This window comes from Coregonus lavaretus, assembly GCF_964263955.1.
Source record: "Coregonus lavaretus genome assembly, chromosome: 10".
Classification (NCBI taxonomy): domain Eukaryota; kingdom Metazoa; phylum Chordata; class Actinopteri; order Salmoniformes; family Salmonidae; genus Coregonus; species Coregonus lavaretus.
This window is the reverse complement of record NC_139997.1, coordinates 19,757,135-19,780,696: the sequence shown is the minus strand read 5'-3', so window position 1 is coordinate 19,780,696 and position 23,562 is coordinate 19,757,135. Positions and strand designations below refer to the sequence as shown.

The 23,562-nt window shown below is 40.8% G+C and overlaps 1 protein-coding gene across 3 annotated transcripts in view; it reads right to left on the bottom strand.

Annotated features, from left to right (window-relative positions):
* The window catches only part of LOC311136701 (HMG box transcription factor BBX-like), a 37,628-nt gene extending 14,677 nt beyond the window's left edge, over positions 1-22,951 (bottom strand). The window contains exons 1-3 of one of the 3 annotated variants that reach the window (XM_084170939.1): positions 22,792-22,951; positions 20,691-20,772; positions 4,473-4,644 (exon numbers count right to left, since the gene is read on the bottom strand). In XM_084170939.1, coding sequence (XP_084027065.1) covers positions 4,473-4,631 — 159 coding nt within the window. In that variant the 5' untranslated portion in view covers positions 4,632-4,644; positions 20,691-20,772; positions 22,792-22,951. Of the gene's footprint in view, positions 1-4,472; positions 4,645-20,690; positions 20,773-22,170; positions 22,443-22,791 lie in introns of those variants that run through there. The other 2 variants (XM_084170941.1, XM_084170940.1) reach the window with 2 other exon arrangements.
* Positions 22,952-23,562: the final 611 nt, after the last annotated feature.

Sequence of the window (23,562 nt, the reverse complement as noted above, 5' to 3'; positions counted from 1 at the left end):
GTTCTTTTGTGTTTCTTCCATTTGCGAATAATCGCACCAACTGTTGTCACCTTCTCACCAAGCTGCTTGGCGATGGTCTTGTAGCCCATTCCAGCCTTGTGTAGGTCTACAATCTTGTCCCTGACATCCTTGGAGAGCTCTTTGGTCTTGGCCATGGTGGAGTTTGGAATCTGATTGATTGCTTCTGTGGACAGGTGTCTTTTATACAGGTAACAAGCTGAGATTAGGAGCACTCCCTTTAAGAGTGTGCTCCTAATCTCAGCTCGTTACCTGTATAAAAGACACCTGGGAGCCAGAAATCTTTCTGATTGAGAGGGGGTCAAATACTTATTTCCCTCATTAAAATGCTAATCAATTTATAACATTTTTGACATGCATTTTTCTGGATTTTTTTGTTGTTATTCTGTCTCTCACTGTTCAAATAAACCTACCATTACAATTATAGACTGATCATTTCTTTGTCAGTGGGCAAACGTACAAAATCAGCAGGGGATCAAATACTTTTTTCCCTCACTGTATGTATTCACCACCTTTGCTATGAAGCCCCTAAATAAGATCTGGTGCAACCAATTACCTTCAAAAGTCACATAATTAGTTAAATAAAGTCCACCTGTGTGCAATCTAAGTGTCACATGATCTGTCACATGATCTCAGTATATATACACAACTGTTCTGAAAGGCCCCAGAGTCTGCAACACCACTAAGCAAGGGGCACCACCAAGCAAGCTGCACCATGAAGACCAAGGAGCTCTCCAAACAGGTCAGGGACAAAGTTGTGGAGAAGTACAGATCAGGGTTGGGTTATAAAAAAATATTCGAAACTTTGAACATCCCACGGAGCACCATTAAATCCATTATTAAAAAATTGAAAGAATATGGCACCAAAACAAACCTGCCAAGAGAGGGCCGCCCACCAAAACTCACGGACCAGGCAATGAGGGCATTAATCAGAGAGGCAACAAAGACACCAAAGATAACCCTGAAGCAGCTGCAAAGCTCCACAGCGGAGATTGGAGTATCTGTCCATAGGACCACTTTAAGCCGTACACTCCACAGAGCTGGGCTTTACGGAAGAGTGGCCAGAAAAAAGCCATTGCTTAAAGAAAAAAATAAGCAAACACGTTTGGTGTTCGCCAAAAGGCATGTGGGAGACTCCCCAAACATATGGAAGAAGGTACTCTGGTTAGATGAGACTAAAATTGAGCTTTTTGGCCATCAAGGAAAACGCTATGTCTGGAGCAAACCCAACACCTCTCATCACCCCGAGAACACCATCCCCACAGTGAAGCATGGTGGTGGCAGCATCATGCTGTGGGGATGTTTTTCATCGGCAGGGACTGGGAAACTGGTCAGAATTGAAGGAATGATGGATGGCGCTAAATACAGGGAAATTCTTGAGGGAAACCTGTTTCATTCTTCCAGAGATTTGAGACTGGGACGGAGGTTCACCTTCCAGCAGGACAATGACCCTAAGCATACTGCTAAAGCAACACTCGAGTGGTTTAAGGGGAAACATTTAAATGTCTTGGAATGGCCTAGTCAAAGCTCAGACCTCAATCCAATTGAGAATCTGTGGTATGACTTAAAGATTGCTGTACACCAGCGGAACCCATCCAACTTGAAGGAGCTGGAGCAGTTTTGCCTTGAAGAATGGGCAAAAATCCCAGTGGCTAGATGTGCCAAGCTTTTAGACACAAACCCCAAGAGATTTGCAGCTGTAATTGCTGCAAAAGGTGGCTCTTTTTGCAAAAAATTGCATCTTCAAAGTGGTAGGCATGTTGTGTAAATCAAATGATACATACCCCCAAAAAATCCATTTTAATTCCAGGTTGTAAGGCAACAAAGTAGGAAAAATGCCAAGGGGGGGGGGGGGGGGTGAATACTTTCGCAAGCCACTGTATATATATGGTTTCGTTCAAATCAAATGGGGTGCTGTCAAAAAGTGATTGAATTCAAATGGATTTACCCTTTTTTTATGACAGAAAATGAAAGTGAATACTTCTAGACTACATAAAAACCTAGTTATCAAAAATAGTGAATATCTCACTTAAAAAGTTCATATTCTGTAATGGTTGTTGACACATCCTATACTCCTATGTCGCCAAAGCATAAGTTGGAGAAAATCAAAACACTTACAAAACCCTACCTCAAACTTGTATCTTAAATAGACCATTTAAAAGGTCCAATGCAGCCATTTTTATCTCAATATCATTTCTGGGTAACATTTAAGTACCTTGTTTTTTAATTTAAATGGTCAAAAATAAACAAAAATAGCTTCTTAGCAAAGAGCAAGTTCTCAAGCAAGAATTTAGCTAGGACTGTCTAGGAGTGGTGTGAGTGGGGAGGGGAAAACTGAAAACGTTCTGTTATTGGCAGAGAGTTTTGAAAACTCCATCCCAGCAAAACCGGCTGAAATTTCAGGCGGACTTTTCAAACAGCTCTTACACTAGAAGGGCATCATCATTTTCACAATTCCACAGTACTATTCCAAACCTCATAGTGTGGAAAAGCCTCCTTGTAGCTCAGTTGGTAGAGCATGGCGTTTGCAACGCCAGGGTTGTGGGTTCGTTTCCCACGGGGGGCCAGTATGGAAATGTATGCACTCACTAACTGTAAGTCGCTCTGGATAAGAGCATCTGCTAAATGACTAAAATGTAAAAATGAAATAAATTGATACACAAAACACAGGAAAATCACGTTTTAGACAGCACTGGGCCTTTAAGAAATGCTTGCCATTTCCTCATAGAACATGATGACGTGTTGGCTCATTGGTTGAGCTTGCCAATCAGCGGTATACTTGCATCAATATTTAGGTAATTTTTCATAGAAATCTGGAAACACTGGACAGTTACTTTAATGTTTCAATCATATTTTACACAAGGTATGTGGGTCATTCCACAAAATGAGTGCCTTGTGTCCCCATTAGATATTTTAAGTAGAAATTGTGCACAAATATTTAATAAGAAAAACATGTCTCTCATTTTAAGGTCAACCCTGTTATGTGAACTGAACTCTCGTTTTAATATGGTTGAAACTATTCCTTAAAAAAAAAAAATTCTAAAGAAACATTTAACATCTTATAGTCAAATCATGGTGTAAAAGCAGTTAAGCTAGTTCTACTCTTTTTGGTGATTTTCTGGTGTTTTGTGGTGGAAAACTGAGCGGGTTGACCACATCAACCCTGTTATCCATAGACAGGCTTGAAATGTTTTAACAATTCAATTTTTTTTGTGAAGCTTGCATTCTTGCCACTCCCTGTTGCAAACAACAAGCTTCCATTCCCCCCAGTCACAAGGGGTTTTATGGATGATTTAAGATGAAGTCGTCAACCCTGTTACTTTATTTGACACTTAATTGGCACTTACTATACTCATGTTTTTATTTAACCTCTTGAGATGGGAAAACATGTTTTTTATTAAGTTGAACATGTACTCTTTATGACAGAATGTTATAATCAGGTTACACTACTCAAAAGGCACCTAAATTGGTGGAACGACCCATTTACTATACACAGTGTACAAAACATTAGGAACACCTTCCTGATATTGCATTGCACCCCCTTTTGCCCTAAGAACATGTTCAATTCGTCAGGGCATGGACTCTACAAGGTGTCAAGCGTTCCACAGGGATGCTGGCCCATGTTGACTCCAATGCTTCCCACAGTTGTGTCAAGTTGGCTGGATGTCCTTTGGGTGGTGGACCGTTCTTGATACACACGGGAAGCTGTTGAGCGTGGAAAAACCCAGCAGCGTTGCAGTTCTTGACACACTCAAACCTGTGTGCCTGGCACCTACTACCATACCCCGTTCAAAGGCACTTAAATATTTTGTCTTGCCCATTCACCCTCTGAATGGCACACATACACAATCCATGTCTCAGCTGTCTCAAGTCTTAAAAATCCTTCTTTAACCGGTCTCCTCCCCTTCATCTACACTGATTGAAGTAGATTTAACAAGTGACATCAATGAGGGATCATAGCTTTCACCTGGATTCACCTGGTCAGTCCATGTCATGGACAGAGCAGGAGTCCTTAATGTTTTGTATACTCAGTGTTTATCAAATTGAATGGGAATTAAATCAGCGATTCCCAATTCAATTCAGAATTGACGCCTAACCCAGATACAAATTGTTTTAACATGATCAGAAACAATGAGGGACTTCAAATCTTATGGATGCATCAGCCTCGCACATCCTTTCAGACCAGCACTGTCTGTCTGGCCCCACAGCCAGCCAGGGAGAGATACTTCATAGAGGGTGTAAAGTGCTGAGGCTGGTGGTTCTATACTGGAGTCAGAGGTCACTGCATCATATACAGTGAACTAACAATAGACTGTTGTACATGTATCATAGAGCAAGTACAGGGTCATGTTCAGTAGGTCCGAAACTATCTGTCCTTGACCAATAAGAAATGCTCTTTCATTTCAAAACGTGCCTACTGAATGCATCCCCGATCTGCAAAAAAAGATGCTCACCTTCTCCAGTTCTTCTTCGTCCTCCTCCTCTTCCTCCTCCGAGAAGTCCAGGGCCTTCTTGGAGAGTAGCGGGTGCCATTGTAGACACTTGCGCTTGGGCCGCTTGCCGCTCACCTCCACCTCCACCGGAGGCTCCTTACCCCTTCCGCCACCTTTCATGGCGCTGCCAAGCCTGGAGGGGGGAGAAAGATAGTCAGAGTTCACTCATAACTTAGGGTGGCATAGGATCAAGTTCCGTTTAGACGCTGATCTTGGGTCAGTTATCCCCACTAATGCTTAAAGCTGAGATCTGCGAAACAGCGCCACTGGCCACCCCACCAGAGTTATTGTTTTTGTTGCCGAGATGAGCGTAGTGCAACATGGTAAAAAAAAAGATGTCCGAGGGGGAAAAAACAGTGTTTGTTGTTTGCAGTTACTTCTTTGTTGTTGTAATATCACAAATGGACACGAAGTTTCACCATTAAGGATTGACGCTTTAAGGTTAGGATTGGGGAGGGGAAGCTGATGCCAGATCTTTACGTAGGTGAAATTCATGCCGGAGCATTTGGGGTTGGGTTTTGTTGAGCGCACTGATCAATGACTTTGTAAGTAGCACTGTACAAATACATTGGATTGATTATTGACTGAATTCTTTAGTCTCTTGAGCAACTGCTGGTGGTGGCCATAGTGGTAACAGAGACTAAAGGTTAAAGGTCATGAAAGAGTGTTCCCTTAAATTAGGCACCCTGACCAGGACTCAAACAGTGGCCCCTGTGACTGTCATTCCAAAACCATTATATTATACCAAAACGCTAAAATCTCTTGGTAAAGTCACTAGGTGTTGCACTAAGATACAGAATTAGCAGCAGTCATTTATTCATCCAGTAAAGTGAGGCTGCCATTTCAAAAGTACTTTGAGACTGAACTCCAGACTGCCCATGTCTCTAATTGGCTGATGGCATCATAACAATTTTCCACAGGCCACAGCCAGGGTGTGGTCAATGGAGTGCACAATTCTAAGTGTAGATATGCTTGCAGAAAAGTTTAGATTTCTTGTGTGTGTGGTGCAATGCCATTTAGCAGACGCTTTTATCCAAAGCAACTTAGTCATGCGTGCATACATTTTACATATGGGTGGCCCTGAACCCATAACCATTAGATTCTACACTTCTATACTTGGGTATAGCGAGAACCTGTGTTTTAGGGCAAGTTGTGATACCACAGCATTTGATCAGATTAACTGACATCTGTGTGTACAGTGAGGGAAAAAAGTATTTGATCTCCTGCTGATTTTGTAGGTTTGCCCACTGACAAAGACATGATCAGTCTATAATTTTAATGGTAGGTTTATTTGAACAGTGAGCGACAGAATAACAACAAAAAAATCTAAAAGGTTTCGAGGCTGACGTTTGGCAACTCGAACCTTCAGCTCCCTCCACAGATTTTCTATGGGATTAAGGTCTGGAGACTGGCTAGGCCACTCCAGGACCTTAATGTGCTTCTTCTTGACCACTCCTTTGTTGCCTTGGGCATGTGTTTTGGGTCATTGTCATGCTGGAATACCCATCCACGACCCATTTTCAATGCCCTGGCTGAGGGAAGGAGGTTCTCACCCAAGATTTGACGGTACATGGCCCCATCCATCATCCCTTTGATGCGGTGAAGTTGTCCTGTCCCCTTAGCAGAAAAACACCCCCAAAGCATAATGTTTCCCCCTCCATGTTTGACGGTGGGGATGGTGTTCTTTGGGTCATAGGCAGCATTCCTCCTCCTCCAAACACGGCGAGTTGAGTTGATGCCAAAGAGCTCGATTTTGGTCTCATTTGACCACAACACTTTCACCCAGTTCTCCTCTGAATCATTCAGATGTTCATTGGCAAACTTCAGACGGCCCTGTATATGTGCTTTCTTGAGCAGGGGGACCTTGCGGGCGCTGCAGGATTTCAGTCCTTCACGGCGTAGTGTGTTACCAATTGTTTTCTTGGTGACTATGGTCCCAGCTGCCTTGAGATCATTGACAAGATCCTCCCGTGTAGTTCTGGGCTGATTCCTCACCGTTCTCATGATCATTGCAACTCCATGAGGTGAGATCTTGCATGGAGCCCCAGGCCGAGGGAGATTGACAGTTCTTTTGTTTCTTCCATTTGCGAATAATCGCACCAACTGTTGTCACCTTCTCACCAAGCTGCTTGGCGATGGTCTTGTAGCCCATTCCAGCCTTGTGTAGGTATACAATCTTGTCCCTGACATCCTTGGAGAGCTCTTTGGTCTTGGCCATGGTGGAGAGTTTGGAATCTGATTGATTGATTGCTTCTGTGGACAGGTGTCTTTTATACAGGCAACAAGCTGAGATTAGGAGCACTCCCTTTAAGAGTGTGCTCCTAATCTCAGCTCGTTACCTGTATAAAAGACACCTGGGAGCCAGAAATCTTTCTGATTGAGAGGGGGTCAAATACTTATTTCCCTCATTAAAATGCGAATCAGTTTATAACATTTTTGACATGCGTTTTCAGGATTTTTTTGTTGTTATTCTGTCTCTCACTGTTCAAATAAACCTACCATTAAAATTATAGACATCATTTCTTTGTCAGTGGGCAAACGTACAAAATCAGCAGGGGATCAAATACTTTTTTCCCTCACTGTATTTACTCTATGGTAAAGGTATGCAGTATCTATCCTTCAATTTCTGTAAATTACCTACTTTATTCAATTCTTTAAGAATGTAGTGAAGTAAAAGTTGTCAAAAATATAAATAGTAAAGTAAAGTACAGATACCCCAAAAAATTACATAAGAAGTACTTTAAAGTATTTTTACTTAAGCACTTTACACCACTGCAGACTGTCAGCTTTAATTTGAGGGTATTTTCATCCACACCGGTGAACCGTTTAGAAATTACAGCACTTTTTGTACATACTGTAGTTCTCCCCCCACCCCCATTTTAGGGAACCAAAAGTATTTGTTTCAAATCCAAACTGCTGGACTACAGAGACAAAACAACAAAACATGTGTCACTGTCCAAATACTTTTGGACCTTACTGTATGTGAAAACGGCGCGTTTCTATGATCTGTTGTTAAAAAGATAGGAAGGTCCTAGAAAATGCTTCTGTGACATCACAGGGTAGGATTAAGGGTGCGTTCGTAAATTTACTCTGGCTATCTACTCCGATATAAGAGCACTCTCGTCTGAGTGTGCAGAATAACTGATGAATTTACGAACGTGCAACTAGGGCTGTTACGGTGACCGTATTACTGCCAGAACGGTGGTCACGAGTCATGATGGCAGTCAAATTCCATGTGACCGTTTAGTCAAGGTAATTAGGCTTCTCCAAGCTCCAATGCTGCTCATGGTCATTAGTAGCCTACCAAACTTGCTAACTACCTGGTACTCAGCACTCTATTGTCCCTCTAATCACTCTGACATCAATGCAAATGTGATCGAAAAACTAATCAAACACTTCATGAGAGCCCATGAGCTCATGTTGCACAGCATTTCTATTGGCTATGCAATTGCGTGAGAAAACAGAGTGATGGGCCTCCATCAGCTTTCTATAGGCTAGGCCTACTATATTTATTTCTCAACCTTCCTAATATTAAGCATATTGCTTGTCTTTAAAACAGGAGTATAGCCTACCTGGCTGGCACGAAAATGAACCATGGGAAAAGCGTCCTCCATTAGCTATTTAAGTGCATAGATCACATGTATTTTTTTCCGCTGCCCCTGTTTCGAGACAGGTGCATGATAATGGTCCATTCTAAATCAAAACAAATTTCACACATATATTATTTAGTATTTGTAAAGACGAGATTAAATCAACAATAGTCTGATGGGTGACAATATTAGCCTATCACTTGTGAATCATAATTGATCACTTGTGAATGATGCACAGCTTAAGGCAAACAGCGCATGCTTTTTTTTGCGACTTTTTCAAATCATAGTCGCACACTTCATGTAGCCTAGCCCATAGCCCTATATGTTTGATAAAGTTTGTATCACAACTAAAGTGGTCAAATAACTTCTTAAAATGAAGCACATTAATTCATTTTACAATGGGTGTAGAGCCTAACTGGCATACATACGCAGCGCGTGAGTTTCAAGTTTGGGGAAGATAATTTTCACCATAAATATGCACCTTAATAATAAAAGCATTACATGCATAATCACATTTGTGGTTTGAGAATGGTGTTTTCCTGCTAATGGAACATTCGCGCTTATAGCTTACTGCCGTGTGCGCATTGCTGCGCTTATAACGGAAGAAATAGCCTAATAGTTTATCAACATTTTAAGCTAAATGTTCTCATCTGTTGTGTCAGGCTCATTGATTAAAACATATTTTTTGATGTTAGTGGTTGTATTAATTTGGGATCTATCACATCCCACAACACGGGAGCGCTCTGGAGCAGGTTTTCATCAATGACCTTTCTGTACTTTGCTCCGTTCATCTTTGCCTTTATCCTGACTAGTCTTCCAGTCCCTGCCGCTGAAAAACATCCCCACAGCATGATGCTGCCACCACCATGCTTCACCGTAGGGATGGTGCCTAGTTTCCTCCAGACGTGACACTTGGCAGTCTGGCTAAAGAGTTCAATCTTGGTTTCATCAGACCAGAGAATCTTGTTTCTCGTGGTCTGAGGGTCTTTAGGTGCCTTTTGGCAAACTCCAAGCGGGCTGTCATGTGCCTTTTACTGAAGAGTGACTTCCGTCTATCATAAAGGCCTGATTGTTGGAGTACTGCAGATATGGTTGTCCTTCTGGAAGGTTCTCCCATCTCCACAGAGAAACTCTAGAGCTCTGTCAGAGTGACCATCATGTTCTTGGTCACCTCCCTGACCAAGACCCTTCTCCCTCGATTGCTCAGTTTGGCCGGGAGGCCAGCTCTAGGAAGAGTCTTGGTGTTTCCAAACTTCTTCCATTTAAGAATGATGGAGGCCAGTGTGTTCTTGGGGACCTTCAATGCTGCAGAAATGTTTTGGTACCCTTCCCCAGATCTGTGCCTCGACACAATCCTGTCTCGGAGCTCTACGGACAATTCCTTCCACCTCATGGCTTGGTTTTTGCTCTGACATGCACTGTCAACTGTGGGACATTATATAGACAGGTGTGTGCCTTTCCATATCATTTCCAATCAATTGAATTTACCACAGGTGGACTCCAATCAAGTTGTAGAAACATCTCAAGGATGATCAATGGAAACAGGATGCACCTGAGCTCAATTTCAAATCTCATAGCAAAGGGTCTGAATACCTTTTCTTATTTTTATTTTATTTAAATTTGCAAAAATGTCTAAAAACCTTTTTTCGCTCTGTCATTATGGGGTATTGTGTGTAGATTGCTGAGGATATTTTTTTAATTGAATCAATTTTAGAATAAGGCTGTAACGTAACAAAATGTGGAAAAAGTCAAGGGGTCTGAATACTTTCCGAAGGCACTGTATAGCTCAACATTTGTATAATAATATAATATAATATAATGTGCCATTTAGCAGACGCTTTTATCCAAAGCGACTTACAGTCATGCGTGCATAATTTTTTTTTTTTTGTGCATGTGTGTTCCCGGGGATCGAACCCACTACCTTGGCGTTACAAGCGCCGTGCTCTACCAGTTACATACAGTGGGGAGAAGAAGTATTTGATACACTGCCGATTTTGCAGGTTTTCCTACTTACAAAGCATGTAGAGGTCTGTAATTTTTATCATAGGTACACTTCAACTGTGAGAGACGGCATCTAAAACAAAAATCCAGAAAATCACATTGTATGATTTTTAAGTAATTAATTTGCATTTTATTGCATGACATAAGTATTTGATCACCTACCAACCAGTAAGAATTCCGGCTCTCACAGACCTGTTAGTTTTTCTTTAAGAAGCCCTCCTGTTCTCCACTCATTACCTGTATTAACTGCACCTGTTTGAACTCATTACCTGTATAAAAGACACCTGTCCACACACTCAATCAAACAGACTCCAACCTCTCCACAATGGCCAAGACCAGAGAGCTGTGTAAGGACATCAGGGATAAAATTGTAGACCTGCACAAGGCTGGGATGGGCTACAGGACAATAGGCAAGCAGCTTGGTGAGAAGGCAACAACTGTTGGCGCAATTATTAGAAAATGGAAGAAGTTAAAGATGACGGTCAATCACCCTCGGTCTGGGGCTCCATGCAAGATCTCACCTCGTGGGGCATCAATGATCATGAGGAAGGTGAGGGATCAGCCCAGAACTACACGGCAGGACCTGGTCAATGACCTGAAGAGAGCTGGGACCACAGTCTCAAAGAAAACCATTAGTAACACACTACAACGTCATGGATTAAAATCCTGCAGCGCACGCAAGGTCCCCCTGCTCAAGCCAGCGCATGTCCAGGCCCGTCTGAAGTTTGCCAATGACCATCTGGATAATCCAGAGGAGGAATGGGAGAAGGTCATGTGGTCTGATGAGACAAAAATATAGTTTTTTGGTCTAAACTCCACTCGCCGTGTTTGGAGGAAGAAGAAGGATGAGTACAACCCCAAGAACACCATCCCAACCGTGAAGCATGGAGGTGGAAACATCATTCTTTGTGGATGCTTATCTGCAAAGGGGACAGGATGACTGCACCGTATTCAGGGGAGGATGGATGGGGCCATGTATCGCAAGATCTTGGCCAACAACCTCCTTCCCTCAGTAAGAGCATTGAAGATGGGTCGTGGCTGGGCCTTCCAGCATGACAATGACCCGAAACACACAGCCAGGGCAACTAAGGAGTGGCTCCGTAAGAAGCATCTCAAGGTCCTGGAGTGGCCTAGCCAGTCTCCAGACCTGAACCCAATAGAAAATCTTTGGAGGGAGCTGAAAGTCCGTATTGCCCAGCGACAGCCCCGAAACCTGAAGGATCTGGAGAAGGTCTGTATGGAGGAGTGGGCCAAAATCCCTGCTGCAGTGTGTGCAAACCTGGTCAAGACCTACAGGAAACGTTTGATCTCTGTAATTGCAAACAAAGGTTTCTGTACCAAATATTAAGTTCTGCTTTTCTGATGTATCAAATACTTATGTCATGCAATAAAATGCAAATTAATTACTTAAAAATCATACAATGTGATTTTCTGGATTTTTGTTTTAGATTCCGTCTCTCTCAGTTGAAGTGTACCTATGATAAAAATTACAGACCTCTACATGCTTTGTAAGTAGGAAAACCTGCAAAATCAGCAGTGTATCAAATACTTGTTCTCCCCACTGTAAATAACTCTGCATTAAGCATATAGGAGTACCTGAATAGCCGCAACACAGAATAGCCGCATGTGCGCACTCCCTCAAATCGTTTAGAGAAAATATCCTTTCAATTTTATTCAGCTATGTTCAATTGTATTCTTCATACTATAAAATAATGCTACGGCATTCTAAGCAAATCTTGTCTGATAAATTAACTAGTTTAGCCCACAGCCATTTGGCATAGCCAGATCAGGGCCTAACATTTACGTTTAAGGACAACGCAGAGTATGCTAATTTCATGACCGCCACAGCCCTATGTGCAACACCCATTGAATATTACAGGTGTCAGTAAAAGTCAGCAAAAAATCGTTATTAAATTGTTGCCAGCAGCACAGTTAGAGTCACCAACGCTCTAGATAACATGAAAACAGCCTAACCAGCTCTGGGTGAGTAAAATGTGAGGTGTTCTCTCATCTGTGTATGGAAGTATCTAGCAAGCAAGCCACATTTAGCCAGTTAGCATGGATTCTTGACTGCCGTTGTGAGGTCAGAACTCTTGGATCAACCCTCCTCCTCGGCCAGAGCGCCCAGTGTGCACCCTGAACGCTCCGAGAGCAAATGAAAGCTCAGAGCGAAGCGCTCTGAATTTACAAATGGACAATATGTCAATGCTCTGAATTTAAGAATGACCAGAGCGCACTCAACGCACTCTGGCACTTCAGAGGGAATTTACGAACACACCTTTAAAGTAAATGGGGAGTGTATTTTCTTCATCCCACATCACCAAGAATCTCAGTGTTTAAAAATCACTTTTGTAAATGTCTTAACTTTTGAACCTGAAGAAGGCACAGTGATGCCGAAACGTTGGTGATTTACCCAATAAATTACTGGGAGTTATATATATATATATATAGAACCAGTCAAAGGTTTGGACACACTTACTATTTTCTACATTGTAGAATAATAATGAAGACATCAAAACTATGAAATAACACATATGGAATCATGTAGTAACCAAAAGTGTTCAACAAATAAAAATATATTTTATATTTGAGATTCTTCAAATAGCCACCCTTTGCCTTGATGACAGCTTTGCACACTCTTGGCATTCTCTCAACCAGCTTCACCTGGAATTATTTTCCAACAGTCTTGAAGGAGTTCTCACATATGCTGAGAACTTGTTGGCTGCTTTTCCTTCACTCTGCTGTCCGACTCATCCCAAACCATCTCAATTGGGTTGAGGTCGGGGGATTGTGGAGGCCAGGTCATCTGATGCAGCACTCCATCACTCTCCTTATTGGTAAAATACCCCTTACACAGCCTGGAGGTGTTTTGGGTCATTGTCCTGTTGAAAAATAAATGATAGTCCCACAAAGCCCAAACTAGATGGGATGGCATATCGCTGCAGAATGCTGTGGTAGCCATGCTGGTTAAGTGTGACTTGAATTCTAAATAAATCACAGACAGTGTCACCAGCAAAGCACCCCCACACCATAACACCTCCTCCTCCATGCTTTACGGTGGGAACCACACATGCAGAGATCATCCGTTCACCCACACCGCGTCTCACAAAAACTTGGCGGTTGGAACCAAAAATCTCAAACTTGACTCCAGACCAATGGACAAATTTCCACCGGTCTAATGTCTATTGCTCGTGTTTCTTGGCCCAAGCAAGTCTCTTCTTATTATTGGTGTCCTTTAGTAGTGGTTTCTTTGCAGCAATTCGACCATGAAGGCCTGATTCACACAGTCCCCTCTGAACAGTTGATGTTGAGATGTGTCTGTGACTTGAACTCTGTGAAGCATTTATTTGGGCTGCAATTTCTGAGGCTGGTAACTGTAATGAACTTATCCTCTGCAGCAGAGGTAACTCTGGGTCTTCCATTCCTGTGGCGGTCCTCATGAGAGCCAGTTTCATCATAGCACTTGATGGTTTTTGCGACTGCACTTTCAAAGTTCATGAAATGTTCCGTATTGATTGACCTTCATGTCTTAAAAGTAATGATGGACTGTTGTTTCTTTTTACTTATTTGAGCTGTTCTTGCCATAATATGGACTTGGTATTTTACCAAATAGGGCTATCTTCTACCTTGTCACAACACAACTGATTGGCTCAAAGGCATTAAGAAGGAAAGAAATTCCACAAATTAACTTTTAAGAAGGCACACCTGTTAATTGAAATGCATTCCAGGTGACTACCTCATGAAGCTGGTTGAGAGAATGCCAAGAGTGTGCAAAGCTGTCATCAAGGCAAAGGGTGGCTATTTGAACAATCTCAAATATAAAATATATTTTTATTTGTTGAACACTTTTGGTTACTACGTGATTCCATATGTGTTATTTCATAGTTTTGATGTCTTCACTATTATTCTACAATGTAGAAAATAGTAAAAATAAAGAAAAACCCTTGAATGGTACTAATATAATATATATATATATATATATATATATACACACAGTACCAGTCAAAAGTTTGGACACGCCTACTCATTCAAGGGTTTTTCTTTATTTTTACTATTTTCGACAATAGTAAAAATAAAAATAAACCTTTTAATGAGTAGGTGTGTCCAAACTTTTGACTATATATATATATATATATAGTACCAGAGAGAGAGGAGAGACTCTCCTTATAGCTTACATTTTATGCACCGTTAGTCAGCACCTCTACACTAAATAATTATCTCTGGGTGTGCGCCAGCTCATGCTTTTTATTAACTTTTGTGATGTCATCGGGTAGAACTTTTGAATGTCATATTTTCTTTCTACAAAACTTAGAAATGCACCGTTTTCACATATGTAGACACTGGTATAGTGCTGGAGATAATGAAATGAGGTTGAAAAGTGGTGTAATTGCCCTTTAAAAATAGTAATATTCAAATACCCATCACACTATACATTTAATAATTACAGGTTGCATTTCAAACATCATGTGCAGTAAAAACGTTTGTATGACAAATTATTTTATCGATAGGAAAAAAGGGAGCTCTTTGATAAGCACACCAAAGACGCCAAGAATGATACGCGTAAATAAAAGGACAGCACTTCTAATGCAAAGCTGTCATCAAGGCAAAGGGTGGCTATTTGAACAATCTCAAATATAAAATATATTTTTATTTGTTGAACACTTTTGGTTACTACGTGATTCCATATGTGTTATTTCATAGTTTTGATGTCTTCACTATTATTCTACAATGTAGAAAATAGTAAAAATAAAGAAAAACCCTTGAATGGTACTAATATAATATATATATATATATATATATATATACACACAGTACCAGTCAAAAGTTTGGACACGCCTACTCATTCAAGGGTTTTTCTTTATTTTTACTATTTTCGACAATAGTAAAAATAAAAATAAACCTTTTAATGAGTAGGTGTGTCCAAACTTTTGACTATATATATATATATATAGTACCAGAGAGAGAGGAGAGACTCTCCTTATAGCTTACATTTTATGCACCGTTAGTCAGCACCTCTACACTAAATAATTATCTCTGGGTGTGCGCCAGCTCATGCTTTTTATTAACTTTTGTGATGTCATCGGGTAGAACTTTTGAATGTCATATTTTCTTTCTACAAAACTTAGAAATGCACCGTTTTCACATATGTAGACACTGGTATAGTGCTGGAGATAATGAAATGAGGTTGAAAAGTGGTGTAATTGCCCTTTAAAAATAGTAATATTCAAATACCCATCACACTATACATTTAATAATTACAGGTTGCATTTCAAACATCATGTGCAGTAAAAACGTTTGTATGACAAATTATTTTATCGATAGGAAAAAAGGGAGCTCTTTGATAAGCACACCAAAGACGCCAAGAATGATACGCGTAAATAAAAGGACAGCACTTCTAATAGCTTATTTGCAGGATAACTTTTCTTTCATATTGATTAAGACATGTTTAAATGTGGCACTGAGTAGCTCTTGGATTGCTGTTTCAGCATTGTCTCAATGAAGAGTTTGGTGTTCGACTCGCTGGGCTATGCACGCGCGGTTACATGCCTAACTTGAGTTAGCGGCAGGTACAACATCAATATCCACCTTCCTAAAATGGATGAAGCCCGAGTTGGAATGTGAATCTAACCGAAGCTAAAAAAATCCTGAATAGATCTAGCTAGCATCGTAGTATACACCTCATGACTTTGATAGACACTTGCCTCTAAGTTCCTTAAAAGGAGCAATCCACGGTTGAAACAATAACAGAGCAGACTCCCCACCACTCTTTCAGTAAAAAGCTGAGGGATGGGGCTGGATAAATGTAACCACTCAAATTCATGGATAGAGCTACGGATGCAAGGACCGACCACCCATTATATAAATTTTTTTTGAGGCTATACAGTGTTTGTTTACATTTGCTTTGTTTACAAACATTGGAGTAAAACAAGCTTATATTTTGGGTTCTGATTGGGGACGACAGTTGAACTAAGCTCATGAGGCATTTATAAAAGTTATATTCTTCAAGAATCAATGGGTACATATCATTAATTAAAAGTCCCAAAATGGATGTAGCAGCTGCAGATTGCCCCTTTAATCCACCATATACAGTGGGGGAAAAAAGTATTTAGTCAGCCACCAATTGTGCAAGTTCTCCCACTTAAAAAGATGAGAGAGGCCTGTAATTTTCATCATAGGTACACGTCAACTATGACAGACAAATTATGGTGGAAAATAAGTATTTGGTCACCTACAAACAAGCAAGATTTCTGGCTCTCACAGACCTGTAACTTCTTCTTTAAGAGGCTCCTCTGTCCTCCACTCGTTACCTGTATTAATGGCACCTGTTTGAACTTGTTATCAGTATAAAAGACACCTGTCTACAACCTCAAACAGTCACACTCCAAACTCCACTATGGCCAAGACCAAAGAGCTGTCAAAGGACACCAGAAACAAAATTGTAGACCTGCACCAGGCTGGGAAGACTGAATCTGCAATAGGTAAGCAGCTTGGTTTGAAGAAATCAACTGTGGGAGCAATTATTAGGAAATGGAAGACATACAAGACCACTGATAATCTCCCTCGATCTGGGGCTCCACGCAAGATCTCACCCCGTGGGGTCAAAATGATCACAAGAACGGTGAGCAAAAATCCCAGAACCACACGGGGGGACCTAGTGAATGACCTGCAGAGAGCTGGGACCAAAGTAACAAAGCCTACCATCAGTAACACACTACGCCGCCAGGGACTCAAATCCTGCAGTGCCAGACGTGTCCCCCTGCTTAAGCCAGTACATGTCCAGGCCCGTCTGATGTTTGCTAGAGTGCATTTGGATGATCCAGAAGAGGAATGGGAGAATGTCATATGGTCAGATGAAACCAAAATAGAACTTTTTGGTAAAAACTCAACTCGTCGTGTTTGGAGGACAAAGAATGCTGAGTTGCATCCAAAGAACACCATACCTACTGTGAAGCATGGGGGTGGAAACATCATGCTTTGGGGCTGTTTTTCTGCAAAGGGACCAGGACGACTGATCCGTGTAAAGGAAAGAATGAATGGGGCCATGTATCGTGAGATTTTGAGTGAAAACCTCCTTCCATCAGCAAGGGCATTGAAGATGAAACGTGGCTGGGTCTTTCAGCATGACAATGATCCCAAACACACCGCCCGGGCAACGAAGGAGTAGCTTCGTAAGAAGCATTTCAAGGTCCTGGAGTGGCCTAGCCAGTATCCAGATCTCAACCCCATAGAAAATCTTTGGAGGGAGTTGAAAGTCCGTGTTGCCCAGCGACAGCCCCAAAACATCACTTCTCTAGAGGAGATCTGCATGGAGGAATGGGCCAAAAATACCAGCAACAGTGTGTGAAAACCTTGTGAAGACTTACAGAAAATGTTTGATCTGTGTCATTGCCAACAAAGGGTATATAACAAAGTATTGAGAAACTTTTGTTATTGACCAAATACTTATTTTCCACCATAATTTGCAAATAAATTCATTAAAAATCCTACAATGTGATTTTCTGGACTTTTTTTTCTCAGTTTGTCTGTCATAGTTGACGTGTACCTATGATGAAAATTACAGGCCTCTCTCATCTTTTTAAGTGGGAGAACTTGCACAATTGGTGGCTGACTAAATGCTTTTTCCCCCCACTGTAACACCTTGATTAATTTCTCAGATATCATGTGAGTGGTGTAACAAAGTGATAAAATAAACAAAAATACATTTGCCTTTAACAACACTGATTAAAGTGCTAGTAAGTCAGACAGGTAAAATTGTCTTCATGTGCAATGTTATCCCTCATTACTACTGTAATTGACATTTCGCGCTATTTGCATGTGGAAATGTGACATGTACAGTCCCTTCAAAAAGTATTGACACCCCTTAACTTTTTCCACATTAAACGTTTTTGTTGTTACAGCCTTTTTGTTGTGTTTTGTGTTACAAGTGGAAATATGTTTTTAGTATTTGTTTGACAATTTCATTAAAAATGAAAGGCTGAAATACCTTGAGTCAATAATTATCCAACCCCTTTGTTATGGCAAACCCAAATATACTGAACCAAATTATAAACTGCAACATGCAACATTTTCAAAGATTTTATTGAGTTACAGTTCATATAAGGAAATCAGTCAATTTAAATAAATAAATTAGACCCTAATCTATGGATTTCACATGACTGGGAAAACAGATATGCATCTGTAGGGGCGTGGATCAGAAAACCAGTCAGTATCAAGGAATTGTGTACAGATCCTTGTGAAATGGGGCCATGCATTATCATGCTGAAACATGGTGATGGCGGTGGATGAATGGCACGACAATGGGCCTCAGGATCGTGTCACGGTATCTCTGTGCATTAAAATTGCCATCGATAAAATGCAATTGTGTTTGTTGTCCGTTGCTTATGCCTGCCCATACCATAACCCCACCATGGGGCATTCTGTTCACAACGCTGACATCCGCAAACCGCTCACCCATAAGACGCCAAACACGTGGTCTGCAGTTGTGAGGCCGGTTGGACACACTGCCAAATCCTCTAAAACAACGTTGGAGGCTTATGGTAAATAAATGAACATTAAATTGTCTGGCAACAGCTCTGGTGGACATTCCTGCAGTCACCATGCCAATTGCACGCTCCCTCAAAACTTGAGACATCTGTGGCATTGTGTTGTGTGACAAAACTGCACATTTTAGTGGCCTTTTATTGTCACCAGCACAAGGTGCACCTGGGTAATGATCATGCTGTTTAACCAGCTTCTTAATATGCCACACCTGTCAGGTGGATGGATTATCTTGGAAAGGACAAATGCTCTCCAACAGGGATGTAAACAAATTTGTGCATTTGGAAAATTTCCAGGATCTTTTATTTCAGCTCATAAAACATGGGACCAACACTTTACATGTTGCGTTTATATTTTTGTTCAGTGTAAGTTCAGGAGGAAAAATGTGCTTCACAAGTCACATAAGTTGCATGGACTCACTCTGTGTTCAATAATAGTGTTTAACATGATTTTTCAAATGGCTACCCCATCTCTGTACCCCACACATACTATTATTTGTAAGGTCCCTCAGCCGAGCAGTGAATTTCAAGCACAGATTCAACCAAAGACCAGGGAGGTTTTCCAATGCCTCACACCCTACTGGTAGACGGGTAAAAATAAAATAAGAAAGCAGACATTGAATATCCCTTTGAGCATGGTGAAGTTATTGTGGGCGGCAGGTAGCTTAGTGGGTATGAGCGTTGTGCCAGTAACCGAAAGGTCGCTGGTTCTAATCCCCGAGCTGACTAGGTGAAAAATCTGTTGATGTGCCCTTAAGCAAGGCACTTAACCCTAATTGCTCATGTAAGTCGATCTGGATAAGAGCATCTGCTAAATGTTATTAATTACACTTTGGATGATGTATCAATTCACCCAGTCACTACAAAGATACAGGCGTCCTTCCTGATTGCAATAAGGCACTAAAGTAATACTGCAAAGAAATTAATGTTTTGTGCTGAATACAAAGAGTTTGGGGCAAATCCAACAACACATCGCTGAGTACCACTTCATATTTTCAAGCATGATGGTGGCTGCATCATGTTATGGGTATGCTTGTCATCGGCAAGGACTAGGGTTTTTTTTTTGGATAAAAAGAAACAGAGCTAAGCACAGGCAAAACCCTAGAGAAAAACCTGGTTCAGTCTGCTTTCTAACAGACACTGGGAGACAAATTCACCTTTGAGCAGGACAATAACCTAGAACACAAGGCCAAATATACACTGGAGTTGCTTAACAAGACAAAATTGAATGTTCCTGAGTGGCCTAGTTACAGTTTTGACTTAAATTGGCTTGGAAATCTATGGCAAGACTTGAAAATGGCTGTCTAGCAATGACAACTTGACAGAGCTTGACATTTATTTAATTTTTGTAATAATGGGAAAATATTGTACAATCAAGGTGTGCAAAGCATTAGAGTATTTTGTGTAGATTGTTGACCCAAAAACATTGCCCACTTTGTAACAACAAAATGTGGAAAAAGGGGTGTGAATACTTTTTGAAGGCATTGCATAACCTTTAACTTTGTTGAAACTGGTTTGCAGTCTCTTTTACGCAGTGAACTTCTGCATCTTTCATACTATTAAAGCGTCAACTATCATGTTGTACTAGGATCGAGCACTGAGTTTTTCCTTACCATGTGACCTAACAAGGGCCCTGAGTTTTTCCTGGTCAGGTTGGTCAAGAAAAACTCAGAGCCCTATGAGGGTTGTGCTATGGGGGAGGCATGCATAGTGTGCATACACACCTGACAGTCACACCGTTTCACCATTGTTGAATCAGCTCGTTAGTGTGCGGGTTATGCAACCACAGGATTGTAGGAATTACTCTTAAATAAAGTAATTATGTAATTTGGAAACATAATAATCTTAATTAGAAGGCTATATCTCAATGACAATAAATTATGTAATATTAATATGATGAGACACAGGCTATATTGTTAATATGAGGATATAATAACATGAGGCATTATGGCATATCAATGAGTGGATACCATGGGCAATTGACAAATAGGTAAACAAAAGAGAAGAAACCTTGATTTAGAGGATATGGGATGGATTGCAGGAATACTTACTTAGGCACAGACTATGGAAAAGCTGTATCTGAAAGATGAAGATGAATCTGTCAGTCAGGCTTTGTCATGCGATGATGATGACCTATAAAATACAAGACACTGCTCTCAGTCAAGCGATACATTTGCAATGCTTGGTTAACGCACCAAACAAGCATAGAGGCTAGGATTCTAGTTGTATTCTTCAGCAGCCATAGTAAACATGTTTATTAATCATCACTGTGACAATAACTTAAAACGGGTGTGTAGTCTAGTCTTCGATATGTGATAAGGCTTCGAACTATTGTGGGACATTATTTGTTGTTGATGAAGCAAGGTGTCGATTCCAAATTCGTGCAGTCCATCGGATATAGGCGCTTGCAGAAACCCAGGAACGTAGACAATAGAGCAGTAAACTCAGTACATAATAAAATAAGCAATATCAAATAGATACAGTTCAGTCGATAGGATTGGCTATCCTACAGTATTGTAGCGGTTGTTTTCAGGTAAGACCGGTGGTGCCTGCAAACCCGATTAGGCTGTCACGGAATCAATAAAGTGAACCCACGGTAAACATTACATGAGCAACATTGTTAATAAATTAGTATAAACTAATATTTTGTTGATCTAGCCCAAAGTCCTTAGTATTAAGCTCACATTTGCATCTATGCAAAATGTCGATCTAGGGTCTGAAAAGATAGACAAGCGAATGAGAGTCCATCTTGCTTTAGAGAAAATGAAGTATAAATCTCACTCCTGTCAAACTCGTATGCATTCATTGACAAAGGTATTCCACATGGACAAATCGGCACCTTTCATTACTTAAACTAGCGATTTTCCGTCCAGATATTTGCGGCAATACGTTTAATGGGCATCATGGTCACCATTTTCTACCAGTTACTAGGAATAAAAGTAGCTTGTTAGCTTGCTAGCTCTCAGACGCGAATTGCTCCAGCCCGCCTGCTGAACGTGTCGTATGCAAAACATGCAATGGTTCCAAAAGGCCACGAGCCACTATAAGTGACAAACATCCATGGAATTGTAATCAAACTTCACTCATTTTATTGTTTGCACGCAATCGAACGCTGCCGTCATTCGTTTAGTAACAATGTAGCCGTGCATTTCATGGGGGTAGTGCTCCCGTTTCTCAGCGGAAAGCAAATACTCTCTCTTTACCATGTCGTACATGTTGTCTCAGTCTTTTGCATGGTCGGTTTTTACCGAACAGTGACTTAAAATGTACACCAAACGGCTTTGAGCGATGTAATTTACGATTATAACAACACGTTTATAAATGAAAGCTATTGTAGACATAAAATAATACAGCACAAATAAAAAAGCACCACGCTGACCACTTCCAGAGCGGCGATACACTGATACAAATCTCACACTGGATGACTGAGTGGTTTTGGTGAAAACGACACTGTAATTTTGATAAGGGATAAAATACCAACAAGTTCTCTGTCATGACGGCATATAGCCTAGGCTACATATTAAAACATACCTCTGATACCCAGCTCGAATGCCAGGGCCCTCTCATCCCCATCTGCGTCCACCTTAAAACTTATTGACACATAACAGTTCCGCACTGGCTGTACAATAACACAAATATGAACTCTATTCACCGGATGAACGCTACAGCGCAACACAACGATCTGAAATCACCAAACTAAATATGAAAATTCACGAATTCTATCGAAATCAGATAAACGATCAGTTACATTAGGTCGCAGTAACGTACTTTCGTTTTCCTCGAACAAATTTTGCATCTTCTCTAATCTACCCTCCCCCGTTCGAAGTGTTATAGGGCTATGGTCTTGTAAAGCCTTGTGCAGTATGATGTCCATAGCCAAGCACTGACTGGCCTAGCCGTGTCATCACCCATTCAGATTCTGGCCTTACAGCACACATATTTTTAACAAACTTTCTCTTTGCAACGTGTTTGAAAAACGTCACTGAAAAGATGTGACTAGCGAGAAAAACGGACTGTTTTTAAGCAGAAAGTCACTGCCTGTGTCTCAGTCGTGTGTGACTACTTAATATAGCTTCCTGGGTGTTGCGTTACTGTGAGGGATCGGAGTGTTTGGAAAATAAAGTGTAACAGTAAAAGTATTCCAGCACTCACCTGCAACAGGCCACCCAGAATGTAAAGGTAATTAAGGCGTGGTGCTCCAACTGAGCCGTTGTCAACCTCATTCACCCTCGCTTAGTGTTCTTTGAATATAACAGTTTTTACAACATACAGAGAGTACTGTACATGCAGAGTGAAAATAGCCTTATCATGTAAGGCTGATCGTGATTGGATGATGGCTTGAACGACAGCCGGAATCAACCAAACAGAGAGAACATTACAGTTGTGTATTGTTCTGAGACAGCACAACATATCATGTCTTCATAATGTTCAGGACATGTACGGTTACACTGTACAACCAGGTAGGGTAGAACGAAGAAAATGCACAACAATTAATCAGAAGCCATACTCGCAGATGGAATCTCATTGTAAATTAAATGTACACAGTATAGATCTAACCATGATGGCACATAGCCTACAAATTGGCAGCTATAATGTTTCACAGAATAAGCTGTTCAAATGAAGTCACATGTTTAAAGCTAGAATCCTTAGTTGCTACATCAATTTTTGGATTTATAAATGAATGATATATAGGCCTACTAATTGATTATTGAAGAATATAACTTATAAATGCCTCATAAGCATAGTTCATCTATTGTACCCCATCAGAACCCCAAATATACTCTTGTTTTACTCCAATGTTTGTAAACAACGTAAATGTAAACAAACACAGTATAGCCTCAAAACATGGTTAAAACTATTTGATATCATGGATGATCAGTCCTTGCATCCATAGGTTTGTCTATAAATTTGAGAGTGGTTAAA